At 50.2% G+C, this 18,540-nt stretch overlaps 2 protein-coding genes across 2 annotated transcripts in view; one reads left to right on the forward strand and one right to left on the reverse strand.

The window, feature by feature from the left end:
- The first annotated feature begins 541 nt into the window (after positions 1 to 541).
- On the forward strand, positions 542 to 4,175 carry LOC115374357 (protein asteroid homolog 1-like). The gene is made up of 3 exons (XM_030073215.1): positions 542 to 1,780; positions 2,960 to 3,173; positions 4,045 to 4,175. Exons 1-3 carry the CDS (start codon positions 542 to 544, stop codon positions 4,173 to 4,175), a joined length of 1,584 nt encoding a protein of 527 aa, XP_029929075.1.
- A 5,466-nt stretch (positions 4,176 to 9,641) lies between these two features.
- atp2c1 (ATPase secretory pathway Ca2+ transporting 1) overlaps positions 9,642 to 18,540 on the reverse strand; it is a 48,597-nt gene continuing 39,698 nt past the window's right edge. Inside the window, exons 21-27 of the mRNA XM_030071972.1 lie at positions 18,376 to 18,540; positions 16,528 to 16,596; positions 15,981 to 16,097; positions 15,500 to 15,647; positions 15,283 to 15,378; positions 10,817 to 10,958; positions 9,642 to 10,691 (exon numbers count right to left, since the gene is read on the reverse strand). The exon at positions 18,376 to 18,540 is cut by the window's right edge and continues 2 nt beyond it. Of these exons, the coding sequence (XP_029927832.1) occupies positions 10,564 to 10,691; positions 10,817 to 10,958; positions 15,283 to 15,378; positions 15,500 to 15,647; positions 15,981 to 16,097; positions 16,528 to 16,596; positions 18,376 to 18,540 (865 nt within the window). The 3' untranslated portion in view covers positions 9,642 to 10,563. The remainder of the gene's footprint in view (positions 10,692 to 10,816; positions 10,959 to 15,282; positions 15,379 to 15,499; positions 15,648 to 15,980; positions 16,098 to 16,527; positions 16,597 to 18,375) is intronic.

Raw genomic sequence — 18,540 nt, forward strand, 5'->3', positions numbered from 1 at the left:
ATTTGTCAAGTCCGACATCCAAACCATGTGAGGAGCCTTTGACGCCTGAGACGATTCACTGGCTCTCTGTCGAAAACCAGCTGGGAGAAAAAAGGTAATAACTAAACGAACATCACTTCAAATGATGCTTGTAAACATTCAACTGACGTCACGGCGTCGCCGGTTCAGACGTCAGCGACAGGAGACTCACCTGTTCAGCTCTTGTAGGCTAAACAGCAAAGAATATTCCAGCTGATAAACTATGTGGCTATATCTTCAAAGACTGCGATTAAATTCAAATGAAATGAAATGAAGAATGAAAGAATTTAGCTAAAGCCTGAATTTGACTGAAGACCCTCAGGCTCTGTCAGAGATGGACCCAAAAGTTCATACCTTAATGACAAAGTGACAGAGAAATTAATAACAATGGTAATAATAATAATAATGATAATAATAATGATGATGTTGATGATGATGATGATGATGAGAGAAGTGGTGACCCCCCTGATCTCTGCTGTTTTCTGCTCCTTTGCCAAAGTGCAGGCTACATGTAGGCCTGATTATGGGGATCGGGGGCTTGACCAGCCTCATCGAGGCCAACGGCCACCTGTACCAGGACGTCCAGCTCAGGGACAGCCGCCTGGTGGTGGACGGTGCTAACCTGTGCCATCACCTGTACTTCAACTCGGGTCTGGACGGGGTCCACGGCGGAGAGTACAGCGCTTTCGCAGACCTGATCGAGCGGTTCGTGGAGGCGCTGCGGCGCTGCGGGGTCCGGCTCTACATGGTGCTGGACGGAGGCGCTGACATCAGTGACAAGAAGCTGCAGACCCTGATAAAAAGAGCCACTGATAGAATAAAGCAAGCTCATGAGGCGGCACTCAGCAGATCGGGGAAAATCCTGCCCCCGCTGACCAGGCTGCTGTTCAGGCAGACTCTGGTCCGGCTGGAGGTCCCGGTGGTCCAGTGCTTCTCAGAGGCAGACCGGGAGGTCGCCGCCCTGGCAAGTGAGTGGCAGTGTCCGGTGCTCTCCAAAGACAGCGACTTCTACATCTTTGACCTGCCGGCGGGGCTGCTGCCCATCCACCATTTCCAGTGGGAGGTGGCGGAGTGGAAAGGCTTCGTCCCCTGTAAGATCTACACCGCCTCCAGCTTCTGCTCCATCTACAAGATCCAGCGCCACGTCCTGCCCGCCTTCGCCGCGCTGGCTGGGAACGATTATGTGAATCTGGAGGACATGCGGGTGTCCCTCTACCTGGGAGTCCATAAGAAAGCAAGATCAGCCTACCTGGAGGCACTGCTCCGCTGGCTGAGGGGCTTCCAGGGGCCCCGGGAGGCCCTGGTAGCATCACTGAGGCTGATGGGGGAGATGAGCAGGCAGAAAGAGGCGGAGGTCCTGAAGATCTTGTCTGTGGGCATGGAGGAGTACCAGCTGCCTCCCAGCGCCCTGGGCCGGTTCTTTACTGACGGGACAGTGCCTCCCCTCCCCCCAGAGGTGCAGGGTCTGGTCCCGGACTGGATCCGCCTGCCTTTCATCGAGGGCCGGCTGCCCAGACAAATCCTGGATGTGCTGCAACTCAAGAGGATGAACTGCGCCGCCATGGTGGAGCACAGCAGCCTGCCCAGCGCCTACCTCGCCTCCCGGCCGATCCGCCAGGTGATGTACGGGCTGCTGCTGGGTGACGGCTGGCGCATCCGTGTGGAGGAGAACGACCGGAAGGGCCTCCTGCAGACCAGCGTCATGGTCCGGCCGGTCTGCCGAGGAGCCGCTGAGCAGTTGAGCCTGGACTCCCTGGATAAGGTAAAGCTGAGCTTTCATATTCAGATATGAGCCAGAAACCTACTCCGCCTACATTTCGTATCATAATGTTGACTTTTGTGTCCAAATCTGTGACAAAAACAAACAGGTTATCTGTTGTATATGAAGTTATTCAAGTTATACAAAACAAGAAATCATTTTTATTTTATGCAAAGGTATGTAATTCTTTTGTGTTTTCCTGTTTGAAGGCCAAAAACATCCCACTAATGCTTACTGACTCCGTTTGCATGTATAAAATCAACACGGAGGCTCTGAGCCAAACTAAACTAACAGAGAAGTCACCTGTCCCACCTGCTGCTCCCGGGATGCCATCTGTTAAAAGTCATATAACCAATCACCTAAGGAGGCGTGGCTACCTCAGTCCAATCATGTCTGGAGCAATATTTTTTTTTAATTTTTTGCCAAGGAAGACAAAGTCATAACCTAACTGACTGACATTCATTCTCCACAGCCTTCTCCTAATCTTTCCAAATCTCATGCCAAACATGAGCCTGAACCCCGACCTCAGACCACAAGCCAGAGTGACCGTAAACTCACCTGAGCCTGGCACAAAGCCACAGAACCCTACAGAACCCTACAGAACCTTACAGAACCTTACAGAACCAAAGCTGTAGAAGCAACCTGGCAGACAGTCACCGTAAGAGCGACTACTACTTTGAAATAATGAGGTCACAAATGACTGAATTCACTACTTTTTATCTTTTGTAATAATTTATTTAGGCTGCCTCACCTGCCTCAGTTAAACCTGCAGACACCGTGTTGTTTTGTTTTATTTTGTTTTTTTTCCATTTGGCCAACATGTTCTGTGGTTGAAGCCAGCCCGCCTCACCCCGCCCCGCCCCACCCCGCCCCGCCCCGCCCTGCCCCGCCCCGCCTCGCCCCGCCCCGCCCTGCCCCGCCCCGCACGCCACAGCTCCTCCTTTCCATCACAGCAGAATCAAAGACGGCAGCCTCGACTTGTCTGCTTTGCTGATTTACTTTTACTAACACTACCATACTATTTAGTAGGGAAAAAAAGAATTAGCATGCATATTTCATACTAAACTACATACTTTGTACGGGCAGCTGCAGTACGCACTAAAAGTAAAAAGTATGAGTATGTGATTGGGAATGCAGGGCATGTCTTCTGTGAACTGAACCCGTCCCGTCTCGCTCCGCCAGGCGGCGCCCTCGCAGTGTTTCCGGGTGTTCCTGGAGACCCTGGAGGTGCGCTGGGGCCTTCTTCACGGCACGCCGCCTCAGCTGCGCCTCCCGCTGGCTGTTACCTGCTACTGGATGAAACACAGCAGCCCTCGTCCAGAGCTGAGCGTGCTGCAGGCGCTGCTGCTGGGACTGGCCACCCCGCAGACACACAGGCAGAGACCTGCCAGGAGAGGTGAGACACACACACACACACACACACACACACACACACACACACACACACTGAACCTCCACATTTTTGCCAGCCACATGGCAGATGCTTGGTCGGCTTGGTGATGGTGGCACTGGAGCAGAGAACACCTCAACCAGCCGCTCCAGTCCAACGGCACTCAGCCTGCAGAGTTTAAAAGATTCCTGTTGGTGGCGCTAGAGGAGAAGACAAAACTGACAGGGTTCGTTCGTCTTCCAAAGAGGCTGAGAGCGCACCGACATGACAGCCGAGGTGCATCCATCACCTTTACTGAGGGAACACCTGTCACGTGTGTCTCCAGCAGGGTCCCGTGACCTCTGACCTCCAGCTGTGTGAAGGAAACTGGGTTCTCTCCCCTCTGGAGACACGCCCACCTTCTGCTAATCCCATGCAGTTTTGTCAAAGTGGACGTCGCTGTAGAAAATGACCTCTAGTGACCTCTGGGAGAATCACAGCCTCCTCAGACCAGAGAGCGAGGCCGAGCCGAGGAGCTCTGCTGCAGCCGGACGGACAGTGAAGAGAGTTTGAGACATTTCCAGAACAGAGAATTCAAAAACCAGAAATCACAATCATATAAATATAATATGGAATCACAATTATGATCATGGTTATTATGTTTTATTGATTGTTTTTATTGTCCTTTTGTACGGTGACCTTGAGTGTCCCGAAAGGCGCCTTTAAATAAAATGTATTATTATTATTATTATTATTATTATTATTACAATATGAACTGAACTGGCACCCAAGCAGCGTGACAGACAGCGTCACATGAGCAGAGAAACACATTAAAACTGACACACACCCACAGCGTCTGAGTGAACCGTGTGTGTGTGTGTGTGTGTGTGTGTTACAGCTTTCACCACACACAGGCTGGATCATTTTGTGACCCACTCCCTCAACCAATGGCAGGCCTGTCTGAGGGACAGCATTTACCTGAACCAGCTGCTGGGCCTCCCCCTGGTGGAGCCTCAGATCTCCTGGTGAGCCTGCACCTCCCACCTCCCACCTCCCACCTCTCATCTCTGATCTGCACAGTTTGGATGATTAACAACAAAAAACAATTTGATATTCCATGATTTTTAACACCAGATTGAATATCACAGTAGTAACGGAAAGCCCATCCGTCTTTTTGGAGCTGAGTGGAGCTCAGCTGGACCTCTGACAGACAGGTGGGGCGTCCCGGCTGCCTCACCTGGGGGCTCGTTCTCCAGCTCGCTGGTCCCTTAGTGCTCCTCCCTGTTGGGACCGCCTCGTTAGGGTCACCTGGGGCCGGGAGGGTCACCTGGGGCCGGGAGGGTCACCCACATAGAGCCGTTACTGAGGGTGTATTGGAAGGGTCGGGGTCCCGTCAGCGGACCCCACACGTGGCAGGTGTGTTTACATGGCAGGCGCTCTGATCCAGACGTTTTCAACCAATCAGCTGTGCTGTTTGATTTCAGGCTGTACGAGGGAACGCACGTCCACGACTGGGTGGGCAAGCTGAGGAGGGGCATGCAGGGCCGGGATCTCATCCCGCGAAAGTATCCCGTCAGCTGGGAGCGCTACCAGAGCCTGCTGGCCGCCGTGCTGCAGGGAGAGGAGGAACCGCTGCAAGGAAGCCCTCAGCCCACGGGCTGGAGGCGAGGAGGAGGAGAGGAGGAGGAGAGGAGGAGGCGCTGGGCGCCCCGGCCTGTGACTGAACCCGACACACACACCTGTTCCTCGAAAAAAATATTTATGGAAGAATCCCAAATTTAATTTTACCATTTGTACTTTTTTAAGAAAATAAAGATTCTGATGCATGATTAAGTTTCCATAAGTTGGATTAAAAAAAAACAAAAAAAAAAACACAACACCAGTGGGTTTTATGCATTCTGATTGGATGTTACTGTCAGGAAGAAGATTTTACATCTGACATGAGCTGTAAAATATTATCATCAGCAGATTGTTTTCTTCTGAATCGGCCCAAGTCACAGCAACGTCTCTTCAGAGTCCAGATGCTGAGGAGGAGGTTGGGGTTCTGGACTCAGACCAGCAGGATTTCCTTCAGACTGGATCCCACAGGAGGACAAACTGGTTTCACTGTTTTTTTTTTTTTTTTTTTGGTCATAAGGTTGCGACTTAATAATCTCCGAATTTTTGACTTTTTTTAACCCTCCCCCCAAAAAACTGTCCCAACATGAGTTTTTTTTTTTTAATCGAGGGAGGCACCACACATCAATAAAGCACAAATACCAAAGATTTTTTTTTTTTTTTTAATTAAACTTTAATCCCTGATGTTTTCCAGGGTTGCCATGTTCAGCTCGAACCTGGCGTGGAGTGAAAAGGGCTTTTCCTGGAGACGTTCTGTTCACATGGGAACACTTTTAGCGTTTTTCCACTATAGTGCCGTGCCGTGCCGTGCCGTGCCGTGCCGTGAAATTCACGGTTCCACATTCATTCCCACTCCAGCAGCCCGCTTGGTTCAGGCACCAACCGTGAAAGATTTCAGCCCGGTTTGACATCTGGTGCTGGCCCGGTTAGAACGGGGCCGCGGAGGCGGGCCTAAATATGACCTCCTTCGTGATTGGTCCGTTAGAATGTCAGTTAACCAGGCTGCTACAAACTGACAAGTGTCAACCATTAAACCTTCAGCCAGTCGGCTGTTATTCACAACATTAGTTTCTGGAGACATTATGGAAGAAACTGATTTTCTTGCTGAGTTTTTTGTTGGGTTTTTCTGTTGTGTAGCCCAGTTTACATTTTTCTGATAAATGGAAATGGAAATGTGAGCACTAAGCGCAGATGGCAGAGCATCTGTGAAGATGATGACGATGGCAGCAGGCGGGCCGGCCGAGACACCGGCCCGCTGACCGGTGTCTCGGCCGGCCCGCTTGACGCCGACCGGTGTCTCGGCCGGCCCGCCGACCGGTGGCTTTTTTATTCAAACAAGATTTTGTCCATTAAAAAAAAGTAGCAAAAAGCTAATGTAGGCTAACAACTGACAGCTCCTCTTGTTACTATAACAACTCCATGGCAACTAACCCTGACCACCCGGGTGGTTCAGAAAGCCAAAAGAATCACAGGCTTAGGCACGGACCACATCTTGGCCAAGGAGTTCTCCCTACTGCCTCTAGGGCGGCGCTATCGGGAGCCCTCAAGGAAAACCAACAGATATGCCAACTCTTTCATTCCATCTGCCATCAGCCTATTGAACAGAGGCAGCCTTAATTGAGTTTTTTTTTCTCTCTTTTTTGACTTTTATAATATATTTATAATATATTATATATTTATAATATTGTAAGCACTGTATGGTCCCTGCACCCCAGAATTTGCACTGAGCGCCTATTTGCCCTTTTGCACATGTGATGTTACAATGTGTTTTAGTGGGTTGTCTACCCAGCTGTTTATTGTTGTGTGTATTTATGTTGCTGTAGAAACTGAATTGCCCCTCCGGGACTAATAAAGCAATCTGAATCTGAATCTCTAATTCTATGACGCCGACCCGCTGGTACCATAAGCAATGGAAACACTCCAAGGCCAAACAGGCCCTTCATGGCTCGGCTCTTCATGGTGGAAATGAGCGAACTGTGAACTGGACTCTGTTCACATGGGAACACAATGTGAACTGCACTCTGTTCACATGGGAACACAATGTGAACTGGACTCTGTTCACATGGGAACACAATGTGAACTGCACTCTGTTCACATGGGAACACAATGTGAACTGGACTCTGTTCACATGGGAACACAATGTGAACTGGACTCTGTTCACATGGGAACACAATGTGAACTGCACTCTGTTCACATGGGAACACAATGTGAACTGGACTCTGTTCACATGGGAACACAATGTGAACTGGACTCTGTTCACATGTCCAGCTGTTTGATTTGCGGCTGCAGGAGCGTCCCTGTGTGCGTCTGCTGTATGGAGACTCTGTTCACTTTATTTTTATGTCTTGTAATAGTCTGTAGGATTAATGCACATAATAGAAATATTTTTGCCACAGCTCTGTACATACTGCACACACTCTGTCAGGCACGTGTGTTTATATTTCTGATGACTCTTTCTATTTGTAATTTAATTTTTCTCTTGAGAATTGGAGCATCTGAACCAGTTTCCACTCAGGGATCAATAAAGGTTTTCCGGTTCTGCTTTTTATTGTGGTTCTGGTCATGGTTCTGGTTCTGGTCATGGTTCTGGTTCTGGTTGTGGTTCTGGTCGTGCTTGGGCTCGGCTCAGTGTGTGATGTGAAGAAACACAAAGAAGAACAAAATAGCCGTCTTTTTAAAAGATTTATAAAATTTTTAATATACATTTTACTCTCATTCCGTAACAACAGAGTATTGGCTTCCGCTGTGCAGCACACACACACAGACACACACACACACACACAGACACACACACACACACACACACACACACACACACAGACACACACACAGACACACACACACACACGCACGCACACAAATTATAAATAAAAAAGGAAATAAACTGAGTGTGAGGTGTGACAGAAAAGCAGCGACGGCGACTGAAGGAAAAGCAAACAGGAAGCCGGCGGCTGGTCAGCAGGACGGAGGTCAAAGGTCAAAGGTCAGTTTCAGTAGAATCACACAACTCTGCTGCCTAAACTGATGAGGACAGTTTCTTAAACGGGACCGGGTCGCCTCGGGCCTCAGGGGTTCTGCCTGTGGGCCCCAAAATGGAAATCGGATCCCACCCGTCGGTCTGAGCGGCAGAGAGCCCACGTCCCTCCTCCTAGAGCATTTTTTGAAAATTCAAATGAAACTAGCAAACCTGCTTTAAACACAAATTCAAACTAAACTGAAGGTAAAACCCAAAAAGTCAAAATGAAATAAAATCAAAAGTTAAACAAACGTTTGTGTTCAGCCACACAGAGGGAGGCGCTTCTGCTTTAACTAGCTCTACAGCTCAGCAGCAGACCTGAGACCAGCCACCCAGACACACACACACACACACACACACACACACACACACACACACACACACACACACACACACACAGTAAGCACAACTTCTATTAGAACAAGCGCATATGAACATGAAAACAGAGACATGTTTGCACTTACAGTGTGGACTGTACAGCTTCACACACACACACACACACACACACACACACACACACACACACACACACACACACACACACACACCAGAAGTCTGTCGCTCAGAGCAGAGGAGGAGGAATGCAGGACGGTCGAGCTCAGATCAGATCACTCGGCCCCGTGGGGAGATTTTTTTTAATCACACATTTGTGACTTTAATCTCAAATTCAGATTCTGTGTGTGTGTCTGCTGCTCGTCTGTAATCTGTAATCTGTAATCTGAAACAGGACCGAGCTTCCGGTTTAAAGCGACGTCAGTGCAGCTGATCTCGTTTTCAGTGAATCTTATCTAAACTTTTTTTTTTTTTTTTTTTAAAGCAAATAAAGGGCACAGGGCGACTCCTCGGTGAGGGGCGGAGCCTCTGTGGCGCTGAAGGGTTCGTTTGTTTTCTGTTTCCTGCGGTCTAAGGCACACGATGAAGGACGAAGCTTCGGGGCTCGGGTGGTTTTACTCTCCACATTTCAAAGAAGATGCAAGAAGAATAAAAAATGGGCCTGTGCATTTTACTTTTGGGGCTCTGAGGCCACAGAGAGTCACTCGGACCGGTGCTGCTGCAGGACGCCGCTCAGACGGGCCGGGCGGCGCTGGGCCGGGCCGGGCGGCGAGCGACTGAGCAACGTTACTGAGCGCTCCACTGTGACACAACAACAGTCAGTGATAATGGAAGAGATCTGTGTGAATCTCCCAAAACTAATGTTTATTATCATCTGAATAAAAATGTGTGAAGCACAAGGTTATTTTTTCTGAACCGTTTTATAAAACCTGTTGTGGATCCGTTGTTGCCATGGTGATGGGAAACACCCGAAGCGAGGGGCCACGCCCGCTCCGTCCTGTGTCTGCGGTCCGTCTGAGTGACTTTAACAGGACAGCGACAGGAACAGGCCGCCGGAGCGCTCGGTGACGGGACGCTACGCTGCACTGAGGCGGCGCTCAGGGCCGCTGAGGGGGGGGGGGGGGGGGGGGGGGGGGGGGGGGGGGGTATTCTGAGAAGGTGTGTTCTCTGAGACTGAAGTGGAAAATTTAGGAGAAAAACCAGTGAAACCAGTTTGTCCTCCTCCTGTGGGATCCAGTCTGAAGGAAATCCTGCTGGTCTGAGTCCAGAACCCCAACCTCCTCCTCAGCATCTGGACTCTGAAGAGACGTTGCTGTGACTTGGGCCGATTCAGAAGAAAACAATCTGCTGATTCTGGGCTCAGATCAGCAGGATCTCCTTGTTCCTGAATCCCATGTCAGAGTAGAATCTGCTGAGGGGATCAGCTGCAGGCCTGAGACACGGCCAGCAGGGGGCAGCACAGGTGGTATGAGATGTAAGTATTTGTGAGTTTTTCTTGTAAATTTACAACTTCAGTCTCAGTTTTTTTGTTTTTTTCTCAGGATATTGGTAAGTTGTTGCTCCGTCCGGTGGCCCTGATGCGCCCTCGTGCTTCACAGGACAGGAAACTCTTTTTGTTTCTTGGTTTTTTGTCCAGCGGCCACAGTGGCCCGACACAGCGCCAATAGGATGCAGACAGAAAATCAGTTTTTTATTGGCTGAACGACTGAAGCCATACGTTCCTTTTCATTTCTCCACCAGTGCACTCAGCAACAAGCAGGATAAAAAAAACAAAACAAAAAAAAAACAAGCCCATATATTGTGTACCTACTTATAGAGGAATTAAAATAAGCCCCGCCCTTTTCAGATTAACTCACCATATTCACCCACACAAAGCAAGCCAGGTAGTGGTCAACACCGTCTAAATTATATACCAAAGAAGAAGAAGAGAGAGGAAGCCTCCTCAGAGGGTTAGCCTACGCTCGCGTCCTACACGAGGGGGACAGACTAAAGCCGGGCGGCTGCAGGAATGCAGGAAGGTGTGGTGGGTTTCCACGGTCGGGACCCTGTGACGAGGCGGGGCGGCGAGGGGTGTGGGGGGGCGGAGCTAACAGAAACCATGTGGGTGGACGCCGCGTGCTTCAGTCTTCTGCTGGACTCTCCCAGCAGCCCCCATCCCTCCCCCGCCCCGCCCCGCCCCTCTCGCCCCGGGGCCAGAAGCTTCCTCCAGTCCAGACTGGAGTTCCTCCTGGCGCCCGGGGGGTTCAGCCCCGCCCCCCCAGCAGCCGTGTGCAGTCAGTGCCGTTGGTCGTCAGACGCCAAAAAAGCCATCATCATGCTCCCAGCCACCTTCCTCCTCCTCCTCCTCCTCCTCCTCTGCCACCGGCCGTCCTCCAGACCCCAGAGTCCCGTGGCGTGGCGTGGCGAGGCGAGGCGAGGCGAGGCGTGGCGAGGCGTGGCGAGCGGCGGGGGTCATACCTCATGGAAGGAGTCGCCGGCCAGGTGGGACGTCCTCTCCACTCCCCGCAGCCGCTCCACCTTCTTAATGACCTCCGACACCACGCAGACGGACGAGGTGAGGGTCAGCAGGAACAGCAGGTCTGCAGGACACACACACACACACACACACACACACACAGAGAAATAAACACACGGCAGCACAAAGAGGCAGGTCCAGCGTCTCCGGGACTTGAGGCACAGACGGAGGTTTCGGCTCGGCTCTTACCGAAGATGCTGAGGCTCTCGGTCTGGAAGACGCTCTGCAGGGGGGGGAAGTAGATGACCAGCAGCTGGCCCATGATGGAGCCCAGGACGGCGTAGCAGAAGGTCCTGTTGCTGCACAGACCCATTTCATGGACCATCCGGGTCTGCAGCCGACAGGTGAGACAGACAGAGAGTGAGACAGACAGAGAGTGAGACATGCATTGAGCTCCTGCTGGTTTCCAGGCTCTTCATGGTTTGGCTGCGGCCTGCATCGCTGAGTCTTTGTGGGTTTATAATCCCTCACAGCCTCTCAGATCCTCTGCTGCTGCTTTTTTTTTTAAAACGCAAACTGTCACATAAACAAGAGAATCATCAGCGAAGACGTTTCTAACTTTTCCTCCCCGAGGCAGGAGGAGCTGCAGCTCTGCGGACGATTTATTCGCTTTTAATCGCTTTGAACTGTCTCCTTAACTGTCACCCTGCCGCTTCCTCTGTTTTGTTCTTATTCTGTTCTTTTACATATTTTATTGCTTCATTGTCTTTTGTTTTACATTTTTATGTCTTCCTTTGTTTCTACATATTTTACCTTTTCCATATCTTCTTTTATCTCCACCTTGACATTTGTTTTTGTTTATCACGCAGTATGTGCATTTGTTTTCATTTTAATCTCTTGATTTTTTCACTTTATTTAAAAGCACTTTGAGCTGCATCCCCTGCATGAAAGGTGCGACTCACCTTAACGAGCTGCTCACCCACCTCACTTAAACTGGATAAGTCTGTGTTTCAGTGCAGTGTGCCATGCTCTTTCAGGGGTTTTTCCTCCCTGACAACAAAACACTATGTGTTTTTTAATGATAATGGTCATACTTAAATATATTAAATGTCACCAATTGGCCTTATCAATCTAAAAAATATCTGCTCTGAAATGTCTGCAGGTGTGATCCTGTTTGTGATCAGGGTTGCATTTGTTAGAGGTGGTGATTAAAAACAAAGGGCATACAAAAAAAACCCCCGAAAAAGATGCTTTTGCAGTTCAAGGTGGGGTTCAAGGTGGGGTAAAAACCCCACCTTGAACTGCCACCTTATCGTGGTGGAAGGGTTTGTGTGCCCACATGATCCTAGGAGCTATGTTGCCGGGGGCACTTTGCCCCTGTTAGGGTCTCCCATGGCAAACAGGTCCTAGGTGATAGGCCAGACTAAGAGCAGTTCAAAAACCCCCTTATGAAGAGGAAGACACAGAGGACCATGACGACGCCCGGTGCGGTGTAGCCGGGGCCGCACCCTGGAGCCAGGCCTGGAGTTGGGGCTCGTGAGTGACTACTCTGGAGTTGCCCGTAGTGAGAGGTGGCAGGCAGGTGTGGGCTTGCTTATAGCCCCTCAGCTTAGCCGCCATGTGTTGGGGTTCACCCCGGTGAACGCGAGGATTGCCTCTCTGTGCCTTTGGGTTGGGGAGAGGGCTCTCACTGTTGTTTGTGCCTACGGGCCAAATAGCAGTGTAGAGCACCCGGCATTCTTATGCCCCTTTTCCACTAGTACCTACTCAGCTCGACTCAGCTCGACTCGGCTCGACTCTACTCGGTTTAAGAGCTTTTCCATTAGGTCGTAGTACCTGCTAGCAGGTCCCATTTTAGCACCTACTCAGCCGGGGTTCCAAGCGAGCTGAGTCGAGCTGAGTCGAGCTGAAAATGTGACGTAAACGCCGTGCAGGCCACTGATTGGACAGGGAGTGACGAGAGCGACTCCTGCACGAAAACAAAACCCAACATTTAAAAAAAAAAAAAAAAAAACGGCAACAGGCCGTGCGCATTGATCGTCAGTGAAGTTGTCAAAGTCGGAAAGTGGCAAGCAAACCGCGACCGCGGTCAAATAAAGACGTGGAGACTCTTCTGAGCTTGGTGGCGGCCCAAAGAATCCAGAGGGAGCTGGACGGTGCGCCGGCGACTCCACCCACGGCGAGGTGCTACTCAACTGTAATGGAAAACCACCTAAACCGTGTCGAGGCGAGTAGAGTCGAGCCGAGTCGAGCTGAGTCGAGCCGAGTAGATACTAATGGAAAAGGGCCATTAGAGTCCCTGGGAGGGGTACTGGATAGTGCTCCCACTGGGAACTCCATTGTTCTACTGGGGGACTTCAACACCCACGTAGGCAGCGACAGTGAGTGGGGTGATTGGGAGGAACGGTCTCCACGACCTGAACCCGAGTGGTGTTCTGTTATTGGACTTCTGTGCTAGCCACAGTTTTTCCATAACAAACACCATGTTCGAGCATAGGGGTGTCCATAAGTGCACGTGGCACCAGGACACCCTCGGCCGGAGGTCAATGATCGACTTTGTTGTCGTTTCGTCTGATCTCCAGCCGTATGTCTTGGACACTCGGGTGAAGAGAGGGGCTGAGCTGTCAACTGATCACCACCTGGTGGTGAGTTGGATCCACTGGCAGAGGGGGAAGCTTGACAGACCTGGCAGGCCCAAACGTATTGTGTGGGTCTGTTGGGAACGTCTGGCCAAACCCTCCGTTGGGGAGGTCTTCAACTCTCACCTCTGGGAGAGCTTCTCCCAGCTCCCGAGGGAGGCTGGGGACATTGAGTCTGAATGGACCATATTCTCGGCCTCCATTGTCAACGCAGCTGTTCGTAGCTGTGGCCGCAAGGTCTCTGGTGCTTGTCGTGGCGGCAATCCCAGAGCCCGGTGGTGGACACTGGAAGTAAGGGATGCCGTCAAGCTGAAGAAGTCCTACAGGTCCATGTTGGCCTGTGGAACTCCTGAGGCAGCTGACGGGTACCGGCAGGCCAGGCGTGCCACGGCTGTGGCGGAGGCAAAAACTCGAAGCTGGGAGGAGTTCGGTGAGGCCATGGAGGCAGATTATCGGTCGGCCTCAAAGAGATTCTGGCAAACAGTCCAGCACCTCAGGAGGGGGAAACAGTACTCTGCCAACACTGTTTACAGTGTGGGTGGTGAGCTGTTGACCTCGACTGGGGATATTGTCGGGCGGTGGAAGGAATACTTCGAGGATCTCCTCAATCCCACCGTCACGTCTTCTGTTGAGGAAGCAGAGGCTGAGGACCCAGAGGTGGAATCGTCCATCACCCAAGCTGAGGTCACTGGGGTGGTTCGCAAGCTCCTCAGTGGCAGGGCGGCAGGGGTGGATGAGATCTGCCCCAAGTATCTCAAGTCTCTGGATGTTGTGGGGCTGTCTTGGCTGACACACCTCTGCAACATCGCGTGGCGGTTGGGGACAGTGCCTCTGGAGTGGCAGACCGGGGTGGTGGTCCCTCTTTATAAGAAGGGGGACCGGAGGGTGTGTTCCAGCTACAGGGGGATCACACTTCACAGCCTACCCGGAAAGGTCTACGCCAGAGTACTGGAGAGGAGGATTCGGCCGACAGTCGAACCTCGGATCCAGGAGGAACAATACGGTTTTCGTCGCGGCCGTGGAACACTGGATCAGCTCTATACCCTCCGGAGGGTGTTCGAGGGTTCATGGGAGTTTGCCCAACCAGTCCACATGTGTTTTGTGGATCTGGAGAAAGCATTCGACCATGTCCCTCGTGGTACCCTGTGGGGAGTGCTCCGGGAGTATGGGGTCCAAGGCCCTTTGCTAAGGGCTGTTCGGTCCCTGTACGACCGGAGGTCATGGTTCTCGACCGCAAAAGGGTGGCATGCCCTCTCCGGGTTGGTGGAGAAGTCCTGCCTCAAGTGGAGGAGTTTAAGTATCTCGGGGTCATTTTCATGAGTGAGGGAAGGATGGAGCGTGAGATTGACAGGCGGATTGGTGCAGCCTCCGCAGTGATGCGGTCGGTGTGCCGATCCGTCGTGGTGAAGAAGGAGCTGAGCCGAAAGGCGAAGCTCCCGATTTACCAGTCGATCTACGTTCCCACTCTCACCTATGGTCATGAGCTATGGGTAATGACCGAAAGGACAAGACTGCGAATACAAGTGGCCGAAATGAGTTTCCTTCGCAGGGTGGCCTGGCGCTCCCTTAGAGATAGGGTGAGGACCTCGGTCACTCGGGAGGAGCTCTGAGTAAAGCCGCTGTTCCTCTGCATCGAGAGGAACCAGTTGAGGTGGCTCGGGCATCTGTTTCGGATGCCGCCTGGACGCCTCCCTGGGGAGGTATTCCAGGCATGCCCCACTGGGAGGAGGCCCCGGGGAAGACCTAGGACACGCTGGAGGAACTATGTCTCTCAGCTGGCCTGGGAACGCCTTGGGGTTCCCCCCGAGGAGCTGGCGGAAGTGTCTGGGGAGAGGGAAGTCTGGGTGTCTCTGCTCAGACTGCTGCCTCCGCCACCCGGCCCTGGATAAGCGGCAGACGACGACGACGCTTTTGTTTTATAAGATCTTTAACTGTTATATTTTTGGGTGAAGAGTTCAGCTTTGACTCAGCGACAAGATCACTGAGGGATTTGTTTGTGTGTTTCTGTAAAGCACTAACACAAAGCCTGGTCACTACAGGTGAGAACGTGCAGGTGGTGGTGCGTTCGATGCTCACCTGTGAGCGGGAGCTGAGAGCGTTGAACATGTCGAAGAAAACGAAGCAGGTGAAGGTCATGGTCGTGTCTCGAGGAGTTATCACGTTGTCCCGCAACTGAAAACACAAAACCAAATTTCAGATTCACCCGTCGCTCTGGGCAACCGGTTACGAAGATTAAAAACCTGTTTTTTTGTTTTGTTTTGTGAAAACAGAGTTCACAGACGAGCTCCGGCACCTCTCTCCAGAAGACGAACAGCGTTCCACAGACGATGATGAGGGCTGACACCAGCACCTTGACGATGAGGCTGCGGGTGATGATGCTGTCTCTGACGTTACGAGGAGGCTTTCTGATCACGTCCCGGTCCACAGGCTCCACCCCCAAACTGACGGGACACAGCAACAACCACCAAATGAGAACATCTGCCTCTACAGATTTAAATAACACAGCATTTCTGGAATGTGCGAATGTTTTTCGTTGTTAGGGTGAAACAAAATCATAAACTACGCCAGCGGCTGAGGAATATTTCAGTCCCCTGGAGAGTTTTATCATCTGAGCTGCTAAGAGGACGCTCAGCACTCCAGCAGGTGTCTAGTTACCTGCCAGAATGTCTGCCAGCACCTTTTCCTTTAACTGCTGCCAGGCTTTTATATTTAATTCAAAACCGCTTTCAGCGTCTGACTGTCTTTACGCTCCAGTTCCCATGATGCCCCTGTACCTCTGAGCGGGGGGTCCGTCCATGATGATGTTGATCCACAGGATCTGCATGGCGTTCAGCGGGTTGGGGAACTTCATGAGCGTTGCCAAGGAGATGAGCGTCAGCGCGGCGATGCTCCTGGTGACCAGCAGGGGGGACAGAGGGCGTTAGCTGGTGGTCTGTATATTTCAGCCTCAGTTTGTTTTTCTGTTAGCGAGAAAACTCAAAAACTAAAGGAGGGATTTGGATGAAACTTCACGGACTGGTAATGAGTATTGAGGTCAAAGGTCATGGACAAGATTGCCAAAAGGTCAAAGGTCAGATGTAGCTCGGTGTGTTGCTGTGAAGTTGAGTTCCTTTGACAGATTTCTAGTGGATATCTTTTGATTTGAGGGTTTTCAAAATTCAGTAAAATGCCTCTGTTGCAGACAAAGGCTGATGACAGCTGCATGTTTGTTCTGTTCAACACGACCGTTTCCACAAACTCTCATGGAAAACACAGGCGGCTCCGCATGATCACACAGGTGTGACTCTGAGAGGTCGCCAGGTCAGAAACCTTTCCACTCACGTGCTCAGCTGGAAGCGCACAAAGTTCCTGATGTTGTTGTAAATGCCCTTCCCCTCCTCTATGGCCGACCTGGGAGAGGAGAGACAGCGAAGGGTTAAAGAGCTTCACCTTCTCTCATAAACCAAAAACACAGCACCTGGTACCTGTGCTCATTAGAATTCAGAAAACACACTCATTGCTCTACTTGTTAAGGTTAGAAAATAAAAAAAGAGCGCTTTTGATTTGCAAAAAAAAAAACGTTTAAATGCAGAACGTGTACAATCCTGCTTCTGCTGTGTCCCTGAGGCTCCATAATTCCTTTTCCTTGACAATTTAAACACTTAAAGTCACATTTGCATGTCACAGTTTCTGGGACTGAGTGTTACATATTTTGTTGCAGACGATACTTCAACATCTCATCTCCCGCTCTGGTAGTCCAGTAATTTTAGGCCAAAATTGATCTGATTTGATATGCGCTAATTGGAATAAATTGGTGACCAAGCTTACATACCTTGTTATGTATGCAAATCCTGTTAATTTGTGCGTACATAATTATATCTATGTATGCTAACCTGTGCAATAACACCAGCACACACACGTCTGTGTGTGCAAAATATGTGCAATTGGGCAACGTGCAATACTCAGTTTTAGCACTTACGCACTTTAGCACTTACATCACTTTAGCACTCCAGCACTTTAACATCTAATGGACACCCTATTTCTGGTCTGTCATGAATAACATGTTTATTGTTTGTCTATGTTATGTACTGTATTCTTTATTCTTATTGTTATTGTACCTCGCACCATTTACTGGTAGTGTATTTTTGTTTTTACAATGATAACCAACCTGCCCAGGGACAAAGGATGGAAATTAGCTGCTCGCTACAATCCTACATATTTACACGAAGGTGTCTATTAATATGTACTGTCCCCTGATTTCTCTATCAAAATAAAAAATACTCAATACTCAATGCCAGAACAGATATTTAAACAGTGAATTAAAAGGTTACTATATAAGGTATTTAAGGTTACTATGTTTAAATGTCTCTTCTGGCATTTATTCCTTATATTACTTATTAGCACATATCAAATCAGATAATGTGTGATATGCATGTGTAAACAGAATAATTCAAAGAACTTGTAACTGACTTTTTTTCTTGTCTTTGTGTGTGTAATCAACTTGTGAATTTTTATAGTGATATCTGAAAGTAAAATGTTGAACCCCTTTCCCCTGTGTGTTAAAGGCTGTTTTTGGTTTATATATTATATATTAATATTATATAATATTATATATTATATGGTCATATAGAGGTGATTTTCAAAACTTTCCACCAATGGGATTTCTTGGGACTTTTTTTTCCCCTCACTCAGGACAAACTGAGGATACAGAATCTGTCGAGTTTGCTTCTCTTGCAATTTGTCCCAGGTTTTTTCATAAAATGACTGGACTATGGTTAGCTACCATTTTTTTTTTTTTTATTTAGCGTATTCACTTGTTTACTGGTTCTGTAAAAGTGATTGTGTAAAGCTGAACTGGCAGGTTTGTCACTGTGGTTTCTGTCTGTCACCACCAGAGGGCGCTCCAACCTCTACCAACATCACTTCACAGACTGGAAACAGACCCAGAGGTGAACCTGAGGGATCCTGAACTGAACTGATGCTGGTTTTGTCTGCGTTTGTCTTTTCTGTCGTGTGTTTAATGAAAAACAGCAGCCAGGCAGTTTCCCCCGGAGCACGGCCGCCACAAAGAGCCACGAAGAGCCACGAAGAGCCACGAAGAGCCACGAAGAGCCACGAAGAGCCAGAGCGAGCGGCGGCACAGCTCACGGCTCTCTGCTGTGTAAAAAACCCGTGTGGTGTTTCGCTCACATGATGGTCTGGAAGTCGTCGTCCACCAGGATCATGTCGGCCGCCTCCTTGCAGACGTCGGTGCCCGTCCGGCCCATGGCCACGCCGATGTCCGCCGCCTTCAGAGCCACGGCGTCGTTCACCCCGTCGCCCGTCATCGCGACGACGGCGCCGATGTTCTGCAGA

Source organism: Myripristis murdjan, chromosome 16 (genome assembly GCF_902150065.1).
Source record: "Myripristis murdjan chromosome 16, fMyrMur1.1, whole genome shotgun sequence".
NCBI lineage: Eukaryota > Metazoa > Chordata > Actinopteri > Holocentriformes > Holocentridae > Myripristis > Myripristis murdjan.